Source organism: Mirounga angustirostris, unplaced genomic scaffold, assembly GCF_029215605.1.
Source record: "Mirounga angustirostris isolate CCGP_5_RB_7025 unplaced genomic scaffold, mMirAng1.0.hap1 SCAF_5, whole genome shotgun sequence".
In the NCBI taxonomy this organism is placed as follows: Eukaryota; Metazoa; Chordata; class Mammalia; order Carnivora; family Phocidae; genus Mirounga; species Mirounga angustirostris.
In genome coordinates, this window is record NW_026991713.1 from 169,721,711 (window position 1) to 169,740,344 (window position 18,634).

Genomic DNA, 18,634 nt, shown 5'->3' on the forward strand with positions numbered 1-18,634 from the left:
AGGCAGTGGAAAATGAGAATGTTCTCTGAGATGACTCAGCCTCCCGGCCCCCAGGTAGGGGCAGCCCCCGACCTCGGCTCTGCCCTGGTGACCAGCTGTCGGCCAAGCCCCAGGGGACAGCAGTGGGTGTCTAGGCTCGAGGACCCCTGCTCGGGGGGTGCAGTTCTGCATCATGCTGTCAGGATGAGGGCACGTGCGGCCGTCTTGGCTGACAGGTTGCTGTCCTCAGTTACCCCGTCTGTGAAATGGTATCAGCAGTTCCTCTCCCAGGGAGGGGGGTGGGTTGTGAAGTGAGTCCAAGACAGTGTAAGCAGAGAAATGCACACTGGAAGCTTGGGGAGAAAGCTTGGACCACCGCAGCTGGAACCCTGGGAGTGACAGAATTGGGGTCCCCCTGGAGAGCCACCTTCATCGGGGAGAAGAGAAGTTACTACAGGAAACGAAAGAGGGGCGTCACTGTCAGAAGTTGGAGGAGGCTGTGTGGTAGATTCCAGCGTCCAGGCGAAGGCCTTGGCTGGCCAGGTGGGGTCCAGCTGACCAAGGGCAAGGACAGGAGGGTGTGAGAGAAGAGGCCTCTGGGCTGTGGCCGGGGGAGGTCATCGCTGAGCTGAGCCGCATCCTTCAGAGGTTGGCCAGTGGCAATAGCCGGAGGGTTGGGGTGACCAGCTGGGGAAGGGGAGGGAAGAAGGTGGTGGCCCAGGGAGGAGATGGGGGTGAGGGAGACTTTTTTTAGGATGCTGGAAACTTGAGCCTGTTTGTAGTTAAGACCGGGAAGCCAAGAATGAGCTGGAGTCCCCAGAGGGAGGGAGGGCGGCGCTTCTGAGAATGCTTCTGGGAATGGCGAGAGAAGCTAGCCCTGGGGCTGGTTTTCTCTGGCCAGAGACGAGAGATAAGATGGGTGAGAAAACAGAGATGTTTTGAGAGGGGGCCCTCCCCCGCTGGCCTAAATCGGAGGAAACTGGGGGTGCAGGGTCAGGGTGCAGAGCCTGGGGGAGGGAGGGCTGAGCTGATCCTGCAGAGGGAACTGGGTGGAAGCCAGGCCCTGGGGGCGATTTCTGGCTGGAGGTCACGGCTGAGAAGGTCGGTGCTGCACACAGGGCATCTGAGGATGGGGTCAGCCAAGGGGGCCGCCCAGGACACCCCGCCCCAGAGCCAGCAGCGGATGGCACAGAATCAGAGTGGCCGCGGGAGAGGGGAGGCACTTGGGTGTGACCCAGGAGCTAGGGGCACTCAGGGCGTTGCCAGGCAACGGGGCAGCACGCCCAGCTTGGCTCTGCTGTCCTGTTATAGCCAAGCCCTCCAGGGACTGTGGTTTCCAATTAATAGTGTCAGGGACTGGGGGTGGGGAGGGGGGCGAGGACAACTACGGATGGCTTTAGGGTCCAGTATTTTGATGACTGTTTAGCATCCCGACAAAGGGCTAGAAGGGTAGGTAGGAGGTTGTGTGTGTGTCCTCAGCTGTCGTGTTGAGGAGCAGGGCATCTTGAATAAGCTCCCGGCTGTGTCAGGAGGAAACCAGGAGAACATCAGCCCCGAATCCAGACCGAAAGGAAGGAAAAAAACTGGTGTGTTGTAGACCCAGGGCTTTTACCCGCAAGGGGGTGCTGACCTCTCACCCTGGCCCCTGCGATCAGGGGAGGTTTGCCCCTCTCGAGTGGGGAGACAGACTCAGGGGGTGCGTGCTTGTCTTTAGGCCACAGGACGTGAGCTCAAGTGTATCACTCTGCCCCGTCCGTGCACGGCCCACCTGTATTCACCTACCCGACTGATTCACCTTGGTACTGCCAAACCAGAGGAAAAGAAGGATCCAGACCATCACCTGGGTTTGACCAGGGGTCACCCCCATCCCATACTAACCCCCACCCCAGGTAACCCCATGTTCTTCATCCCCTTGCTTCTTTGTGTAGTTATTTTGCAACTACATGTGCTCTTAAAGGTGTATTTTTTTTTAAGAGCAGTTCCTTTTAACCCTGCCAGAATAGACGATGCTATACATAATGTTTGGGGACTGACTCTTCCATCTCCTATCATATTGTTGAGACTCATTCATATTTTGCAAGTCACCGTAGACTGTTCCTCTTGACGGCTGGGTAATAGTCTTCTGTCATCGTCCACCTCCTTGCCCAGCGAGGGGCGTCTGGGTTTATACCCAGCTTTCTATTTCTAAGAACAGGCGGTTATAAACTCTCATGTCCACGGCTTCCGCAAGAGGATGGATGCCTCCCGGGGGAGGAGATGGATCACAGGGAACGTGTGCAGACCACACCTGCCTCCCGGGTGCACCCGCCTCAGAGACCGCACAGCATAGCGGACCTGAGGCCGTAACTGCCTTAACCTAACTGAGCCTCAGTCTTCCTGCTGGCGAAATGGGAATAATTAGTGCTACACGTCTATTCGGTTAGCGCCGATTACACACTGGCCGCGTCACCTCCTGTCCCAGACATGGGGGGGCCTGGGTAAGACTCGGCCCATCTCCCAAGAGCAGGTGTGTTGCTAAGCACAGGCAGATCTGGAAGTGAATAATCTCTGATGTTATCATCACTGGGGAGTGATAGGCCGGGGCTTTGACCTGCCTGGGGGTGCTGGGCTAGGCTCCTTGGGCCTGTGTGAGACTCACCCATCCCTGGAGAGGGTAGGGGTGGGGGCCACGGGAATGGGGAGATCCGGAATCAGGCAGACATCATTTAACACCAGAGAAGCCAAGAATCTTCTCCCGCCTGCAAGGCCTGAGCACTCCCTGGACGGGAATGCTGTTGGGAAGTCCACTTGCGCCTGGGTTCCCAGGCCAGCTCCTCGACTCGCTGCTTCACATGACCACATGCGCTCAGGCAGGATCTTGAGCACTGCCCTGTGTGTTCCGTACCTCCTCAAATCCTACACTACCCTGCCAGACCTCTTTCAGAGATAAGAAAGCTGTTCCCGCCTTGTCTGGGGTAGGTGATAAAGCCGAGATCCACACTTGGGCCCTTTCCATCTCAGACCACCCCACCCAGGGAAGAAAGAGAACTACCAGTCAGCTCATATGTGCCTTGCACTTGGCTATGTGTTCATGAGAGCAAGACGCAGGACTTCCCCAGACTTTGGTCCTACCCTGGCAGGACCCTTCCCACCCCCCACCTGGCTGCCCCGGGCCATTGGGACATGCATAAGGAGGCCTGTAGCTTTGGCCCTCGGTGCAGGACTAAGCTAGCCCGTTGCCCAGAGTTCCTTACCTTCTCCAGGTCTCCACAGAGGAAAGAATGGAGGTGTCGGCGGGGGGAGAGGGGGTTGGGGACCAGACTCAGAGGTGACGACAATCTGCCTACTGACCTCATCTCCTCGAGGTGTTGAATCTTATTTCCTGGCCGCCCACGGACCCACGCCCACCACCGCCAGCCTGGTCCAAACCACCGTCGGCTCTAGCTGGTGGCTCGTTGGTCTTAGGGCCCCCACCCATCCCTTACAGCGACCACCAGTCATCCTCCCTCCCCTGTGACCTGTCCCTCCCCCGCCACTCAGCCCCTCTGGCCTCTGTCATTCCTGGTGTGTGGCCACTCCTGGGACAGCAGCATGTTAGCTCCCCCTCCCCCTACAGGTCCTGTGGGGACCTTCCGGGTACCTGCTCAATTTCCCTTTTTCCTGTGGCCACACAGACCTAACTGAATTGACCATATCCGCCATTCCAGAGTGCGCGCGTTGGTAGCATTAAGCATATTCACGTTGCTGGGCAGCCGTCCCCGCCATCCCTCTCCAGAACTTCTCCATCATCTCAAACTGCATCTCTCTATCCATTCAGTGACTGCTGCCCGTCTCCCCCCCGCCCCGTAGGCCCTGGCAGCCACACCCTGCTCTGTCGGAATTCGCACCCCCTGTCCCGCCAGCCCCTTTGCCCCTTCTCCGCTTTTTTTATTTGCTCTGCGGCACACACTGCCATCTGATGCACTATTTTATTTTTTCTGCCCCTCCACGTAAACCCTGATTGTCTGATTCTTGGAGGTGTGTCCCCGAGCACCTGCCACGGTGCTTGACACAGACAGGCGCTTAATGATTGGTTTGTTGAGTGACTGAATGATCTCGCCGCTGAATTAAGCTGCTGCCTGGGTCTGGGAGCTTCCTCCTTGGGCCCTGCCCACCCCCTTTTTGCCATCCCGCCTGTGTGTGTCACCCTAGACCTTGCGAGCACCACGACCCACACGGTCATTGTCCTGGCCGCCCGTGACCTAAGCAGATTTTTTTTTTCCATCTTAACAGAAGAAGAAACCCCTTGTCGGGATTTTACCCTTCAAGTCACAGATGTGATGCAGGGCCTTTTTTCTACCTAAAACTTGAAATGGCAGCCTCCGGATGCCAAAGACAGTAGAAATGAAATGTAAATAACACGAGAGACCTAGCAAAGACCCAGGAGGAAGTAAAAAGGCCACGGCCGGTTGAGGAAAAAAAAGCCTGGCACACGCCATCCGCCTGGCTTTCCTTTGGGGAGAAAAGCCCTGGACCAGCGTGAGGCCAGCGCACCTGTCGCTCAGTGTACAGCGCGGAAGGCTCCCGCGCCATCGGCTGGGGCGGGCGGGGCAGGGGCAGGTGGTGGACCCGGGCCCCTCCCCCTCCACCCTGCTGCAGGGGGAGATGTGGCCCACCCTCCGGGCTCCAAGCCCAACGGGCTACCCTTGGTGAGAAACACTCCCGGCTGCCCAGGCTGAAATTCAAAACGGGCCCATGAGCGTTCAGAGACCCCAGTAGAACAAAAGACTGAGAACAGTATGTCCACAGGTCCCTGGAACATGCTGGACGCCTGTTCTCAGCGCTGTGTGCAGGGCCCATCCGGTGTACATAAAGACTGTGGTTCCCCAGCTGGCCGGGCTGTCATCCCAAAGTGTCTACACTTGTTCTGTGATGAGCCGGCAGGGTCTGGCTGACACGGGGCATCATGACCCTGCAGGAAGTGGGCTCCAGTCCCAGACGGGGTCTGGCTCCCACAGCCACCTCCCACCTGCCCTAGATTCAGGTCCTCGGCTCGGGACTCTGCACAGGGGGCACAGCCTGCCGGGACCCTCCGCCGGCCAGCAGGGGAACAGAGAAGGTGAGACGCATGCCCACAGGGTTCCCCACCTCCTTGGCTCCCCCGATCTCCCAGGTCCACCTGCTCAGACACGCTGGATGTCTGTGAAGGTCCCTCGGCCTCTGTGTGGCGTGTCAGGGAGCTGGGGGGGGTCAGGCCCAGGGCTGCAGGACTGACCCCAGCACAGTCACTGGGGATCTTGGGCTGAGCCTCTTCCATCGTAACCCATCATGCTGGCTCCCTGGTGGGAGCTGGGCCACTGGTTAGGTGGATGGAGACTTTTCAGGCAAAGCTTGATGCTTGGAGGGTCAAGTGTGCAAGAGCCAGCTCCACACGGGACCTCAGAGGTGGCTCAGTCCATCCTCCCGATGGAGACCCCATCCCTCCTGCAGCCCGCCCACGTGGGGCTCAGCCCCTCGGAGAACCGACAGCTAGCTGGCTTTAGAGCTTCTCTTTACTGGGAATACAAGCCGGCCTCCCTGTGACCGCCCGTCAGCTACCTCTGCCATCCAAGAATAAATAACCAGCATGTTGTGTTGAGTGCTAACTGTAGTTACACCGGGCCTTCGCTTATTGGTGTTTCTTCAGCAACAACCCTGTGAAGTAGGGTTATCATCCCCTCAGAAGCACAGAGAGGTTAAGCAACTTACTTGAGGTCACACAGCCATAAGCAGCACTGCTTCCATCCTATGGAACACAACAGCCAAGGAGAAGTAAAGGTGGCAGCTGGACTCTTCCTCCAGGCCGAAAGGGGCACAGCCTGGAATCCCCGGAGTCCCTCCGGGCATGCTCTGTTGGCCATGAGGCTCTGAACAGACACAGGCTTCCTGGTATGGGCTGCCTACATCTCGTACCCGCTGTTCTGTTCAACAGAGCACAGCGATGCATTAGCACCCCCTGGATGGGAGACTTGTATGATTCTTGGGGTGTGTCCTGAACCACAAGCTGCTGTTCCCCAGTCTCCTGCCTTCATTGCTCAGGGCTGTAGAGTTTTATGTCCTGTCTACCTGATGGCTCCAGCAGAACCTGCTGGGCAATGGTCACACACGGTTGCATGGGTTGTGCACTGCCCAAACTCTGTGAGCACTCTTCATAGAGACCATGAGATGAATGAGCCCTGCCCCCAGAGCTGTGATACACCACCCGCCCAGCTGTCTGAACAGCAGATATGTCTTGGGTTCTAATCCAAGCTGGTTGGGATTTTGCCTGCCCTTAAAAGGTGTTTTCCACATAGACTCCATGGTTTCTAGGATCATCTTTCTGTGCCTTCCTGGCCAGGCCCCTTGAGGTCGCCCTAGTGGGGAGCTGGCGGGGCTCCATGTGGCCCAAGCTGGGGCTGGATGGGAACCAGTCCACCCTCACCGTACAGAGGAATGGAGCAGCCCAGGGCTCACCACACCCAGCTGCCAAGTTGGGACTAGTATGCAGGTCTTCACACTTTCCCAGCCTGCTTTATTTTCCTTGTTGTTCCATCCCGTTCCTGAGTACGGGCATCCAGAGGGCACCCCGCTCTCCTCCTCCTCCTCGGGTTTCCTAATAGCACTGAACAGAGGCTGGCTAATTGCTGGGTTTTGGTCCTCTCTCCAGCTCCTCATAGACAATGTACAGAGAGGCCACAAATGTGGGGGGCCAAGCATCTGGAGTGTGGCTCTAGCCATGACTCACTAGAAGGTTGGGAGTGGAGACTTTAGTGTCTCCCAGAGGAGGGGTAAGTTAAAGCAGTGCCACACAAAGGGCCAGGAGGGTTTGTCTGATCGGGGCTTCGCTGGCTTTGGGGGAAGTTTGTGGCCATAGTCCACTTTTTTGCTCGTTGGACAATGAATGTTGATTCTATTCCCAGCCTGTGTCAGGTATTAGGTGTATGTACAGAGAATCTATAGTGTTTGCCAATGAGAGCTTATGGTCTGCTGGGGAGAATGAATATTATTAGTAATAGGTTGTGGAAAACACCTAGGACCATCATGCACAGTTGCACAGATTGTGCACTGCTCAACTATAAAGGCATACTTCACATAAACTGTGAGATGAGTGAGTTATGACATACCTGTCCATGGTGGCTTTAATGTCTTTTCGTAGACATAACATAAGGCTGTAGGCTGTCAAGGAGGGCCACACCCCTACGGTGGGAGGTGAGGGAGACGGAGCGGTCGGTGCCAATCTGAAAAGGCTTTACCCCAACGAAGATGCTTAAACTGGGTCTTGGAGAATGAGCAACAAGTCTCCAGCCAAAGAAGAGGGAAGGGTACACTGGGCAGTGGAAAGACCATTTGCCAACCTTTGGAGGCATGAGACTGGGAGGCAGACCAAGAGTGGGGGAACGAGGCAAGGTAGGAGGCTGGTGTGGTTTCCAAGGCAGGAGTTCACGTGGAGGGGAGTGGTAGGCAAGGGGGAAACTTGAGAGGAACTGGGGGGGGGGTAAGGCAGGTGGGGCTAGCGACATGCAGCCAGGGGCCTGACTCCCCGAGTTTGGCCAGAGCAGCGGTTGCGGCCCCTTCGGTCTGACTCGCCCTCCCGGGGGCCTGCCCACACACCAAGGTGCACATTTCAAGATGGATATCCAACAGCTGGGCCTCAGGGGCCCTTGACCCCGGGAGACGGGTCACATCAACAACATATTTGTACCCCATTTACACAGAAGCCGAGGCTGCCTTCTGCTGGGGTTTATGCCTTCTGGGACGATTTATATGGTCTATTTTTGGAACATCCCTCACGGCGAAGAGGGCACAGGGGGTAAGTGCCATCTCTGTTTTCCATCACAGATAACTGGGTGGCCACTCCCCACACCAAGCGAGTACCTGTTCGTGGCAATCTCGTGACTGGAGAGGGGTGGGGCTCCCGGGGCTCTTTCTGGGTGCACAGGGGTCCCCAAGAAGGAGCCAGGCCAGACCGGTGATTGCCACTTTCTGAGGTTATAATTTGCTATTGTCCCCGAGCAATTACAGATTTCATTTGTCCGGGCAATATTGCAAGTTGGGTATGGGACAGACAGGGACAGAGATGTGATCTGAAAGCCAGAGAGCTGGAGAGAGATTGAAGAGTGTGTGCTCTTGGTTAAGCAAAATGTCAGTGGGGAGGAGCATGCCACCTCGTTAATGACTCTGGCTCGAGCAATTTCTTTCAAGTCAGTACATTGATGGGGCGTCTGGGAGGCTCCGTTGGTGAAGCGTCTGCCTTCAGCTCAGCTCATGATCCCAGGGGCCTGGGATTGAGCCCCACATCTGGTGCCCTGCTCAGCAGGAAGCCTGCTTCTCCCCCTCCCCCGCCGCCTTCTCTCTCTGTTGAATAAATAAATAAAATCTTTTTAAAAATTAATTAAAAAATAAAGTCAAGTACATTGGGGGTTGATTTACATATAGTAAAATTCACCTCTCTTAAGGTATAATTCTTTGAGTTGTGATAAACATATATGCTCTTATAACCACCACCATAACCAAGGTACCAAGCACTCCTGTCACCCCAGAAAGTTCCCTGATGCCCTTCTAAAGTCAACCCCAACCCAACCCGTAGCAACCATGAATCCCTCCTCTGTCCTTAGAGTCCCAGAATGTCCTAGAAATGGAATCAGATAATATGTAACCTTTTGAGTCTGGCTTTAACTTGAGCAAAACGCGCTCACGATCCATCTGCCTTATTGCACGAACCAGTAATTCATCCCTTTGGATTGCTGACCAGTATTCCGTGGGGCCGATGGGCCGCCGTGTATCCAGTTCTCCAGGTGAAGGGCCAACATTTGGGGTGTTCCCAGTTCGGGGCGATCACAAAGGAAGGCCGTAAACGTTGCATGCTGGTCTTTATGTGGTCCTGGGTGTTCAGTTCTCCCGTGATTACCCAAGAGTGGGGTTGCCGAGCCGTGTGGTCTGCGTATGTTTAACTTTGTAAGAAACTGCCAACCTCCTCCAAGTGGCTGGACCATTTTGCATTCCTGTCGATTCCAGATGCTCTCATTCCTTGTGAAAAATTTCAAGAATAAAGCAAATAAGGGAAAGTTGTGTGGCCGGGCAGCTGAGGGGAGATGCACCATCCCCGCCCCCCACCCCATCCCCTGCAACCCTGCATCCCCTCCGAGATTCTTTTCCGTTTGAACCTTTGTAGAAGTGCTGTTTGGGCCCTTGCTGGGGTTGCTTGTTGGACATCTTACTGTTAGGGCTTCCCGTGATGGATGGGTTTTACACATTGGGCACAGAGCCCAAGCTCAAGAGCCACAGTGACATCAGATAAATGATCACAGGCCATTTCCTGCACGCGGCTGCTTGTGCATGCCCTCTTTCCCTGCAGGGGTTCTGGGGCCGTTCTAGCTGGATGAGGGACAGGGAGACAGGCAGTGAGGGCCGGTGACCCCCCCCCCCTCACCTGGCCACAGAAAGCCCCGCGTGTCTGCCAGGCACTAAGAACGGACTCGGGGACAAGACATGCAGAGACAGAGTGAGTGCCAGCCCGTGACCTCGGGAAATCAATGGGCTCGTTTGGGGCAGAAATGAGCAACGTACACCCCAGGCTAAGCCAGTATTACCAAAGATGATGGGGGGCAATTCAGGGATCCATGACCCCCCCCCCCCCCAAACGGCACCGACGGTCACACCTCTTTCTCGTGCAAGGAAGAACAGTATCCTAAAGCCTGGGCTGCTGGTTGGGTGACTTGAATTAGGTCTTAAACGACCATGGGAACTCTCAAGTTGGTGAGGAGAGGGGCTGGGACCAGGGGAGGGGGGGCAGGAACAGAGGCCCAGAAGTCGGGACATGGGAAGGGGGCCCACAGAAAAAATACTTCACCTACATTCTCCCTGCCAGAGCCGCCCTTCAGCTGCGGCTTCCCCTGGGAAAAAGTGGGATCGAAGACCCTTAAGCTGTATGGGGGCCTAGAAGCTGGCCAGCTCAGGGGTCCACAAAGATTGGGGGGGTGCAGAGGGGACGACCAGCCTCTCTCAGACCTCCTGAGTCGGAACTGGAGGGCAGCATAGGGGGAGATACGCAGCTTACTGGAGGTCACCCAGCAGCCTGGGGTCAGAGCTCTGGGTAAACCGAGCCACCTGCCGCTGGGTCACAGGGTCCTGCCAGGTCTGAAGTGGGACTAACAGCGATATTCTCTGTCCGTCCATCCACCATCCAGGTGCAAGTTCTTCAGTCTGACTGAGACGCCGGAGGATTACACCATCATTGTTGATGAGGAGGGGTTCCTGGGTAAGTACTTCTGTCACCCGGGCTCGGCTGGACTGTGGCCTGTGGTCAGTGTTGGCTGCCCACCACCTTATTTCTGCCCCCGCCCGCTGCCTTATTCTGCCCACCGCCCACTGCCTTATTTCTGCCCCTGCCCCCTGCCTTATTTCTGCCCCCCCCGCCCGCTGCCTTATTTCTGCCCCCCACCCACTGCCTTATTTCTGCCTCCCCACCCATTGCCTTACTTTTGCCCCCCTCTCCTTCTGGCGAGTGGGTTAGAAAGTCAGCAGAGTCTGTTTTCTGCTCTCCCTGTGCCCTGCCTCCCCCACGTCCTCTCAGTTTTATTTAGTAAAGTGCATTATGTTGGTCCTGGTCTCACGCAACAGTGAACATTCGTTTGCGCTGACCACTGCACGCTAATTTATGAGGAGGTGGTGTTATGTGCATCACACCGGTGGGGAGCTGCGAGCGGAGGGGAAGTCACATGCCCAGGCTCACAAGCCACCGAGCGGGGCTCCCCCCAGAGCTGGCGTTCCCGCCGAGCCCCTCCGTTCCGTTCTTACAAGCCTACAGAGAGTGCAACAGATTCCACATTTTTATAAAAACCCTCTTCCGCCCCGAAGACAACTCCTGGTCCCTCTTTCGTGTTTCTCTTTCCAGTTTTACTGGCATGAGTTGTCTCTTTTTCATTTGCGTGCGATCATATTCTGGAGAGAAATGTTTGCACCAGACGTTGTAACGTACCGTTTCCTCTCGCGGTCCACGTCGTGGTGGATGTGGCCTGCCTCCTCGCCCGGTGCCCTACGCTTAGAATCCAAGTTGGGTTTCATGGTTCTCCAGGGATAAATTTATGAACTCCTGAAATGTGTGACCTTTATTCTTACTCCAGGCTGATTCCTAAAATGGGGTCTGAGACCTGGCATTATGGGGTCAGAAGCTGTTTGTGTGGTTCTCAGGGGAAGTTGACGGGGGCCACCGTATTAGGCCATTCTCACTGGTGAGCAAGGGGAGCCCTGGAGGAATTGACTTCACCCCTACGCTCTGTCATCCTTATGCACCCCTGCTCCATCATCAGAGGTGTCCGTCTGGTCATTCATTCATTCATTCATTCAGCAGACACTTTCTGAGCCTAGAAGCCACAAACAGGACCTTTTGCCTTAACCACAAAGTGTGGTCCCAGGAAGAATGTATGCTTGGGCAACCCAGAACCATCTCCGCGGTTGTGTGGGCCCTGCTGAGAAGCATGGTACCTCAGACACAGGAGGAACGCCCCAGAGCGTGTCTGCTCTAGGAGCAGATACCCTGGCAGCTCCATGTCCCCAGATGAATCGAGGCAGCAAATGAGCGAGCACGGTGAGCAGGGAGGGAGGGAGGCTGTAGCCGCAGGCCCCGGCGAGCCGGTTTTGCAGGCCCTGGAAGCCCACATTGTAGGAATCGTCAAGCCCCTGGGAGGCGTCAGGCAGGTGAACGGCTGCCTGTCCCGAGCCAGCCCCTGGGCTTGCAGGAGGCAGCGGTGACGGAGCCCCTCTGACCCCATGAGCCCCAGAGTCTGCCAGCTACCCACAGTTAGATGTAGAGTTGTGATTGCGGTGGGGGCTTTGCCGGAGACCCCAGAGGAGGGGCCCTTAAAATAGGAGGCAAGACAGCAGAGAGCAGATCCATGAGCACCCTGAATCGACGAATACTGACTTATCTCCCTGCCCCGACGGGGCTTCTAGCTGCAGAGACTATGCTAATAAGCCCTGGGAAAGACTCTCATTAGCCTCATATTATAGATAAGGAAACTGAAGCACAGAAATGGATGTCACCTGCCCGAAGCCTCATGGTTGGTGTCTTCTCTGGATGTTTCCAGGGGCCAGGCCCTAGGTTGGGGAGCGCAGAAGTGCAGGCATCCAGTCTTTGCCCCCAGGGGGCAGCTTACGGCTCTGGGAGGACAGAAACACAGGAGCCAGAATTACAGTAGCAATAGAGAGTGGCGCCCCGCCTGGCTGGCAGAAGTGCAGTCCGAGGGGACTGCCTGGAGGAGGCAGTGCTCGAGGCAAACCCAACTAGATGAGTAATGAGCCCACCTCGTGGGACCTGGGAAGTTGGGAGTGGGGAGGCTTCCAGAATGGAGGGTTGCCTGGCACTCCCAGGGAACTGGAGGTGAGAAGACAGAGCAGAAGGAGATGGGGCAAGGGAGGCCAGGAGAGACAGAGGCAAGGGGCAGCCAGTGAAGGGTCTCATCTGATCTTGAAGGGTTTGCCTGGAGGAGAGAGCCGAGTAAGAAGGCTGGCGCAGTGAGGATAGAGCGGGGAATCAAGAAAGATTCCAAATCTGAATTTACCTGGGCCTTTTTCCTGAGCTCCACTGCTGATCAGCAGGGAGCCTCACACTGTATTTGGGCCTGGAAGAACTGGTGAGCCTTCAGCATGTCCCTTTCTGGGGAGCTCAGAAGAGGAGGCTTTGGGGGAGCTTATGTAGTCAGGGAAGGCTTCCTGGAGGAGGCAATTTTTGCTGCCCTTGAAGGGCCGAGGAGGGAGAGAGCATGTCAGGTGGAGGTGTATGAGTAAGTATAGAAGCAGCAGAGACCAGGTCCAAAAAGCATATGGAAATGTAGGTTCAAACGAAAAAGAGGTGAGCAGGGTCAGTTTGGACCCTGCAGGCAGTAGGGAGCCATTGAAGGTTGCTGAGTGGGAGAGAGTCGTCATTGGGGCTGGACTCAGGAAGAGGCACCCGGGGTGAGTGTGCAGGAGGGGAGAGAGTGTGAGGTGGGGGCCTCCCGGGGGGTAGGGGAGTGAATAAGCAGGCTTTGTCCAAAGTGAGGTCTTTAGGCCCAGGCTGAGACCCTAACTGGCCCAGGGAGGGAATTACCACAATCCTGAAACCCTGACATTCCCCGGAGCCATTAATAATCGCCTGGACTCTCCCCAAACCTTTTCCGGTGGCCGGAGCAATAATAATGTCTTCAGTCTGGGGAAGGGAGCTTCGGGAAAACAGGTGTAAATTATTCGCCCAGCAGGGGCTGAGAGGAGGGGTCCTTAACCTCATGACTTCTGGGTAGGGGTCTCGCTTCCAGGCCGCGATTCCTGGTCAGCACACGCGGGCTGCTTGAATTATCTATTACTGCCCAAGAAAAACCGGGTACATTTATGGGAGTGTAGCATCTCTCGCACATATGCTGGTCAAAAGGTGGGGGGAGGATGTCGTTGAGAAGCGCCTCCCGGCCTCACCCTGGCCTAGGATGGGAAGACCCAGGTTCGGATCCAGCTCTTGTAGCTTCACGGCTCCCCGGGGCCTCCTCCCCAAACACAGCATCACCTGTCCCTTCTGCAAGGTGCCCACGTGGCCATCCGATGCACATGCACTCGATCGGCGTCATTCTGTCCTAGATGAGCCGTGGTTCCTCTGCCCGGCCGCGCTGTTGGATTTTCGGGAGCACCCAGGTGTTCGTTTGAAATCCCTCTGGGTCTCACACTTGCCCGTGAGTCTGTCTCTGCCCCACGTGTTAACGACTGCTTTGCAGCGAAATTGCGCATTTATATAACTCTTGATGCGTGTTGCCCAACTGCCATCGAGAAACCAGCAAAACTCGGCTAGCAGTGTACTAACAGAAAAGGCTCTGGCATTTGGTGAGCACTTGGACGCCAGGCACTTAGCTAAGCGCTTGATGGGGATTATCTCATTTAATCCTTCGAAGCATCTTCTGGAGCTGATCCTGATTTCATCATTCTGCATTTGCAACTAAGAAACGGAGGGGCGTTGCCTTTGCCCACAGTCATCGAGGCAGGATTAAACCCGCCCACCTGACCCCAGGACTCTTGACCCTGCTGCGGGCCGGGCAGGAGAAGCCTGAGAAGCACAGGCTGGGTGGGGAGCATGCAGCTGTGTAGCGCGGGGACCCGCGGGTCCTGCAGCCGGAACAGGGGAGGCCTGGGGAGGGGGGTTGGGTACAGTGAGGAGGGCAGTGCGGGGGGACGCGGGGGTTCCACCTAGCCACAGAGCCGCCCCAGTCGGTGGCTGAGGGTGACAAGACGCCGTTAACCTCCACTACCACAGAGCATATGCAGCTCCGACAGGCTATTTTTAGAGGCTTGTACTATGTGCGGTGACAGAAATAATCCATTTTAGTTTTGGAATGGGTCCACTTTTCCTCTAGGGAAGGGCAGGCTCGCTGCCTCCTGGTCAGCCTCCTGGCAGCTCATCCCCACGGCCCCAAAGTGGCACCTCAGGCACCCCGAGGCTTGGTCCGGGGTGAGGATGGGCCCCAGGCAGGCCTTCCGCTCCCCCCACCCCTCCACCCCAGTATTTGAGGTCCCAGGGGCCAGAAGCAGCAAACACTGTGGTTTCCAGCTACTTTTGCTCTTCTGACAAAGCTCGCACTTCTGGAAGTATCAGAGGGGCTGACCGCCGGTCCAAAGCTGCCCACCGTCAGTGGGTTCTCTCCAGGGCCGAGAGTCAGGAGCGGCAGGCCCTGAGGCCTGGAGCAGGGCAGGCAGACCCATCCCGGCCGACCTGCTGCCCAGACTGCCCAATAGTTGGACTGACCTGAAATCCTCTGTCGTCCGCCCCCAACCCCCACCATCCCATGTCCCCATTTTCAGCTGGCTTCAGGCCTGGGCTTCTCCCTGGGACTCATCCAAACCTGCCGAGAGACTCCCCAGAGCAGAGCCTTGGCTACACCAGCACCCCTTAAAAACACACACACCCCAGCACTTCACTGACTCGGAGGGGACGCGCCTTCCCCACTGTATCTGCCACGGCTTCCCAGCAGCCTGGGCCGGGGCTGGGAATGGCACCCGCTCCCCCTGGGGCCCCTTGGCCCGACCCTGGGAAGTTGGGTATGGGAGCAGGGGATGGTGGTGAAGGCCACCCCCCACCTCGGGTCTGGCAGGGCGACCGAGCTGGGCGGAAGGCGGTGAGCCGGGAAGGTAGATGAGTGGGATCGTGGGCTGGACCAAGCAGAGAGGCAGGGCGAGCTGCCCCCGTCCCTCATCCTTGTCTCGCACCCCTGTGCGCCACGTGCTGAACGTGGCTGGGGACAAAGCAGACAAGGCCACCACCCCCCACGGTAGCCGCTCACTGCGCGCACAGCCATCAGAAGTGAAATGAATCAAAATGAAATAAAATGTACCATCTTCTTCTGTCGCATTAGCCACGTTTCTTCTGTCCGCTCTGAGGCCACATGCGAGCGGCTACCATTTTGGGCAGCTCAGGTGTAGACCCCTCCCCATCGCTGCACAGAGCTCTCTTGGGAAAAGGACCTTGGCTTTTATCCGAAGGACGAGGGAAGCCGCTGGGTGGTTTTGGGTCGAGAGGAACCTGGCAGGGAAGGCAGAGGGCCGGTTCGCAAAAGCTGACGTGGTCTCGTGCTAGCATGCGGCGACATAAGATATAATTGACCCTTCCAGAATTTTCCCAAGAAGGCTGAAGGGTTTCTGCCCTACTGGAAAGGGGCATTTTCAAACTTTCATCATTAAATATGTTAAAACGATGGCTGGCCGCTCTCGGGGCCGCGTGGCTCACACCCAGCACACGGGAACACAGGAAGCGTTGGGCGGACCATCTAACAAGCCTGGACCATCAAGGTACCCCGGCCCTCGGTGGCTCCTGGGGCTGTCTCTGCAGAAGGTGGCAAGGTTGGGGGGCTCACAACGCTGCCCCCGGGTCCAGACCCCTTAGAATTTCAGAATTGAGTTCCTGGGGCTGTCTCTGCAGAAGGTGACAAGGTTGGGGGGCTCACAACGCTGCCCCTGGGTCCAGGCCCCTTAGAATTTCAGAATTGAGCTCCTGGTTCTGGGGAGGAGGTTTTCTCTGGTGGTCAGACTATTTTTCTTCCGACACCCAGTGACAGTGAGACTAGATGCAGAAGCCCGAGGCCCAGGGCCTCTTAAACGCCTTTCCTCCTGCTCTTCCTCCCAAACCTCTCCCCTTTTCTGGGAAGCCGCCTGGCCCTCTAGCCAGTCTGGCTGGGATGGTCCCTTCTGAGGCAGCAGGACCAGTGGGCAGCCAGGCTGTGGTTCCCATGGGGCGACTGGAGCTAGGCAGGTGGGAGCCCAGGTGGGGCCTCCCTCAGTTTCCCCTCCTCGGAAGCCACGTTGCCTTCCCCGGGGTGACACTGTCATCATCACAGTCCCCCTGGTTCGCCGGTGTCTGGGCCCCTCTTCCTGGCCCCCGCCCTACCTGGGGACCTGGTCAGACCGGGGTTTGAGTCCTGGTTCTTGTTTCCCTGAGGGATCTCCAGCAGATCCCCAGCCCCCTCGGCACGCTGGTTTGTCCTGCATGTGGTGGGAATGACGGTCCTGACACAGGGTGTGTGTGAGCAGGCACCTGGGATGCAAAGCGAGTCCCACGCGCAGCCTGTGTGGGTGGAGATGCGTGCACGTGCGTGTGCCCACGTCCTGTGGCCCCACGGGCAAGCTCCCCACGTGCTCTCTGTGCAGGACCAGGTAGAGCAGGTGAACAGGCGGATTCCAGCTCTTTCTGAGCTAGTCAAGGAGACCTGGTGATTGCTGCCACTCTGACCCTCCTCCACCCTGCCCCCACCAGCGCCAACCCCAGGATCCCTGGGCTCTCTGGAGGAGGGACTTGGGTGACAGTCACTGTTGCCAAAAGGTGGCACCCTGCGGAGCCCTCCTGAAGCCGCGTGTTCTTCCAGAGTGCAGGTCTGACAGAAGCAGGGAGAGAAATCCCGGGCCCCCCACCCTGTCTCCTGGCTTCCCCTCCACCCCCCAGCCCTCCTGAGAGGTTCCCAGGAACTGGTATGAAAACCAGGGGGAAGAGGGGGTGCCTGGGTGGCTCAGTCGGTTAGGCGTCTGCTTCTTGGTTTTGGCTCAGGTCATGATCTCAGGGCCGTGAGATCGAGCCCCACGTCGGGCTCTGCACTCAGCAAGGAGTCTGCTTGAGATTCTCTCTCCCTCTGCCCCCCCACCCCCGTACACACGCTCGTTCACTCTCTCTCTTGAAGAAATAAGTAAATCTTAATAAAATAACCAGGGGGCCTGTTCCACCCACTTGAGGGCAGCTCCTGACAGCCAGAAGGGTGGTGGGAACTGGAAATAAAATCATTACTCGCTGCTGAACACCCACTGTTTCATGGGTGAGACCGTAGAAGCCCAATACAGATAAGCCACTTGTCGCCCAGGCTCCTGCCCTGCCAAGTGGTCAGGCACGTCTGAGGTCCTCTGAAGGCCTTCCCTGCTCGGTCCTCCCAGGGTGGGACCTCTGATTCCATCCTCCTCTGACAGATAAGGGCACCGAGGTCCGGAGGGCAGGGACTGGCCGGGGTCCCACAGCTGGCCTGCACCTCTGTCCCCATCTCTGCAACCCGCCCTGTCCCCTGCCCGGAGGACCCATCAGTCACAGGCCCGCCTTCCATGTGTCATCCCCTTCCCTCCCCCTGCAGAGCTGCCCTCCTCGGAGCACCTGAGCGTGGCGGACGCCACCTGGCTGGCCCTGAACGTGGTGTCAGGCGGGGGCAGCTTCTCCAGCTCGCAGCCCATCGGTGTGACCAAGATAGCCAAGTCGGTCATCGCCCCACTGGCCGACCAGAACATCTCCGTGTTCATGCTGTCCACCTACCAGACGGACTTCATCCTGGTGAGCCGGGGCCCCGCTCAGAGAGAGGTCAAGGGTACCTTGGGGTCATGGGTCAGGTGTCAGCATGGCCCCGGTGGGACCATGGGGCTCCGTGGAGCCCCACGCACCGCCTATTTGTTGCAGACCGTGCTGGGTTCGACCTAGAGGCCAGGATGTGAGGGCTGGGAGCACATGCGGGGAGGGGTGGCAAGAGTGTCTGGTCACAGGGCCCGCAGGGGTTTCAGGCTCCCATCCCCCACCAGCGTGGCAGGAGGGATGGGGGAAGCTGGTTCTGGGCGCAAAATCTCAGAATCAAGGGGGTCGGTGCCCATGGTCAGGGACCACGGGACACTCACATCCTTGACTCCCCATCCCCAGGTGCGCGAACGGGACCTGCCCTTTGTCACTCACACCTTGTCATCAGAGTTCACCATCCTGCGGGTCGTCAATGGCGAGACGGTAGCAGCTGAGAACCTCGGCATCACCAATGGCTTCGTGAAGCCCAAGATGGGTGAGTTGAGGGGGCTCTATGCAGGGCAGACCTCAAGAAGTCGCCAGGACCTACCCCAGAGCAACCCCATTCTCAGAGCATTCATTAAGCACCAGGCATAACACAGTGCGACAGTCCTGGTCAGACCCTGCTCTCAAGGTCTAGCAAGGGCAGGGGACGTGGACACAGCCAGTGATGGCCAGAGGCCACTCCTCACCCATCCAGGGTATCAGGACGGGCCTCCCAGAGGCAACGACTCTCTAACTGAAGCTTGGAGTCCAAGTAGGAGCTCAGCCTGGTGGTAGAGGTTGGAAAGGTCTTTCATTCCAGGCAGACAGCAGGGCATATGCAAAGGCCCGGGGGTCTGGAAGTGAGCCTGGAGAATCAGGAGTCGTGGG

At 57.3% G+C, this 18,634-nt stretch overlaps 1 protein-coding gene across 2 annotated transcripts in view; it reads left to right on the forward strand.

Moving 5' to 3' along the window:
* Nucleotides 1-18,634, forward strand: part of CASTOR2 (cytosolic arginine sensor for mTORC1 subunit 2) — a 49,381-nt gene that overhangs the window by 23,599 nt on the left and 7,148 nt on the right. For both annotated transcript variants that reach the window (XM_045875483.3, XM_045875484.3), the window contains exons 2-4: nt 10,143-10,213; nt 17,574-17,767; nt 18,125-18,257. In XM_045875483.3, coding sequence (XP_045731439.1) covers nt 10,143-10,213; nt 17,574-17,767; nt 18,125-18,257 — 398 coding nt within the window. The remainder of the gene's footprint in view (nt 1-10,142; nt 10,214-17,573; nt 17,768-18,124; nt 18,258-18,634) is intronic.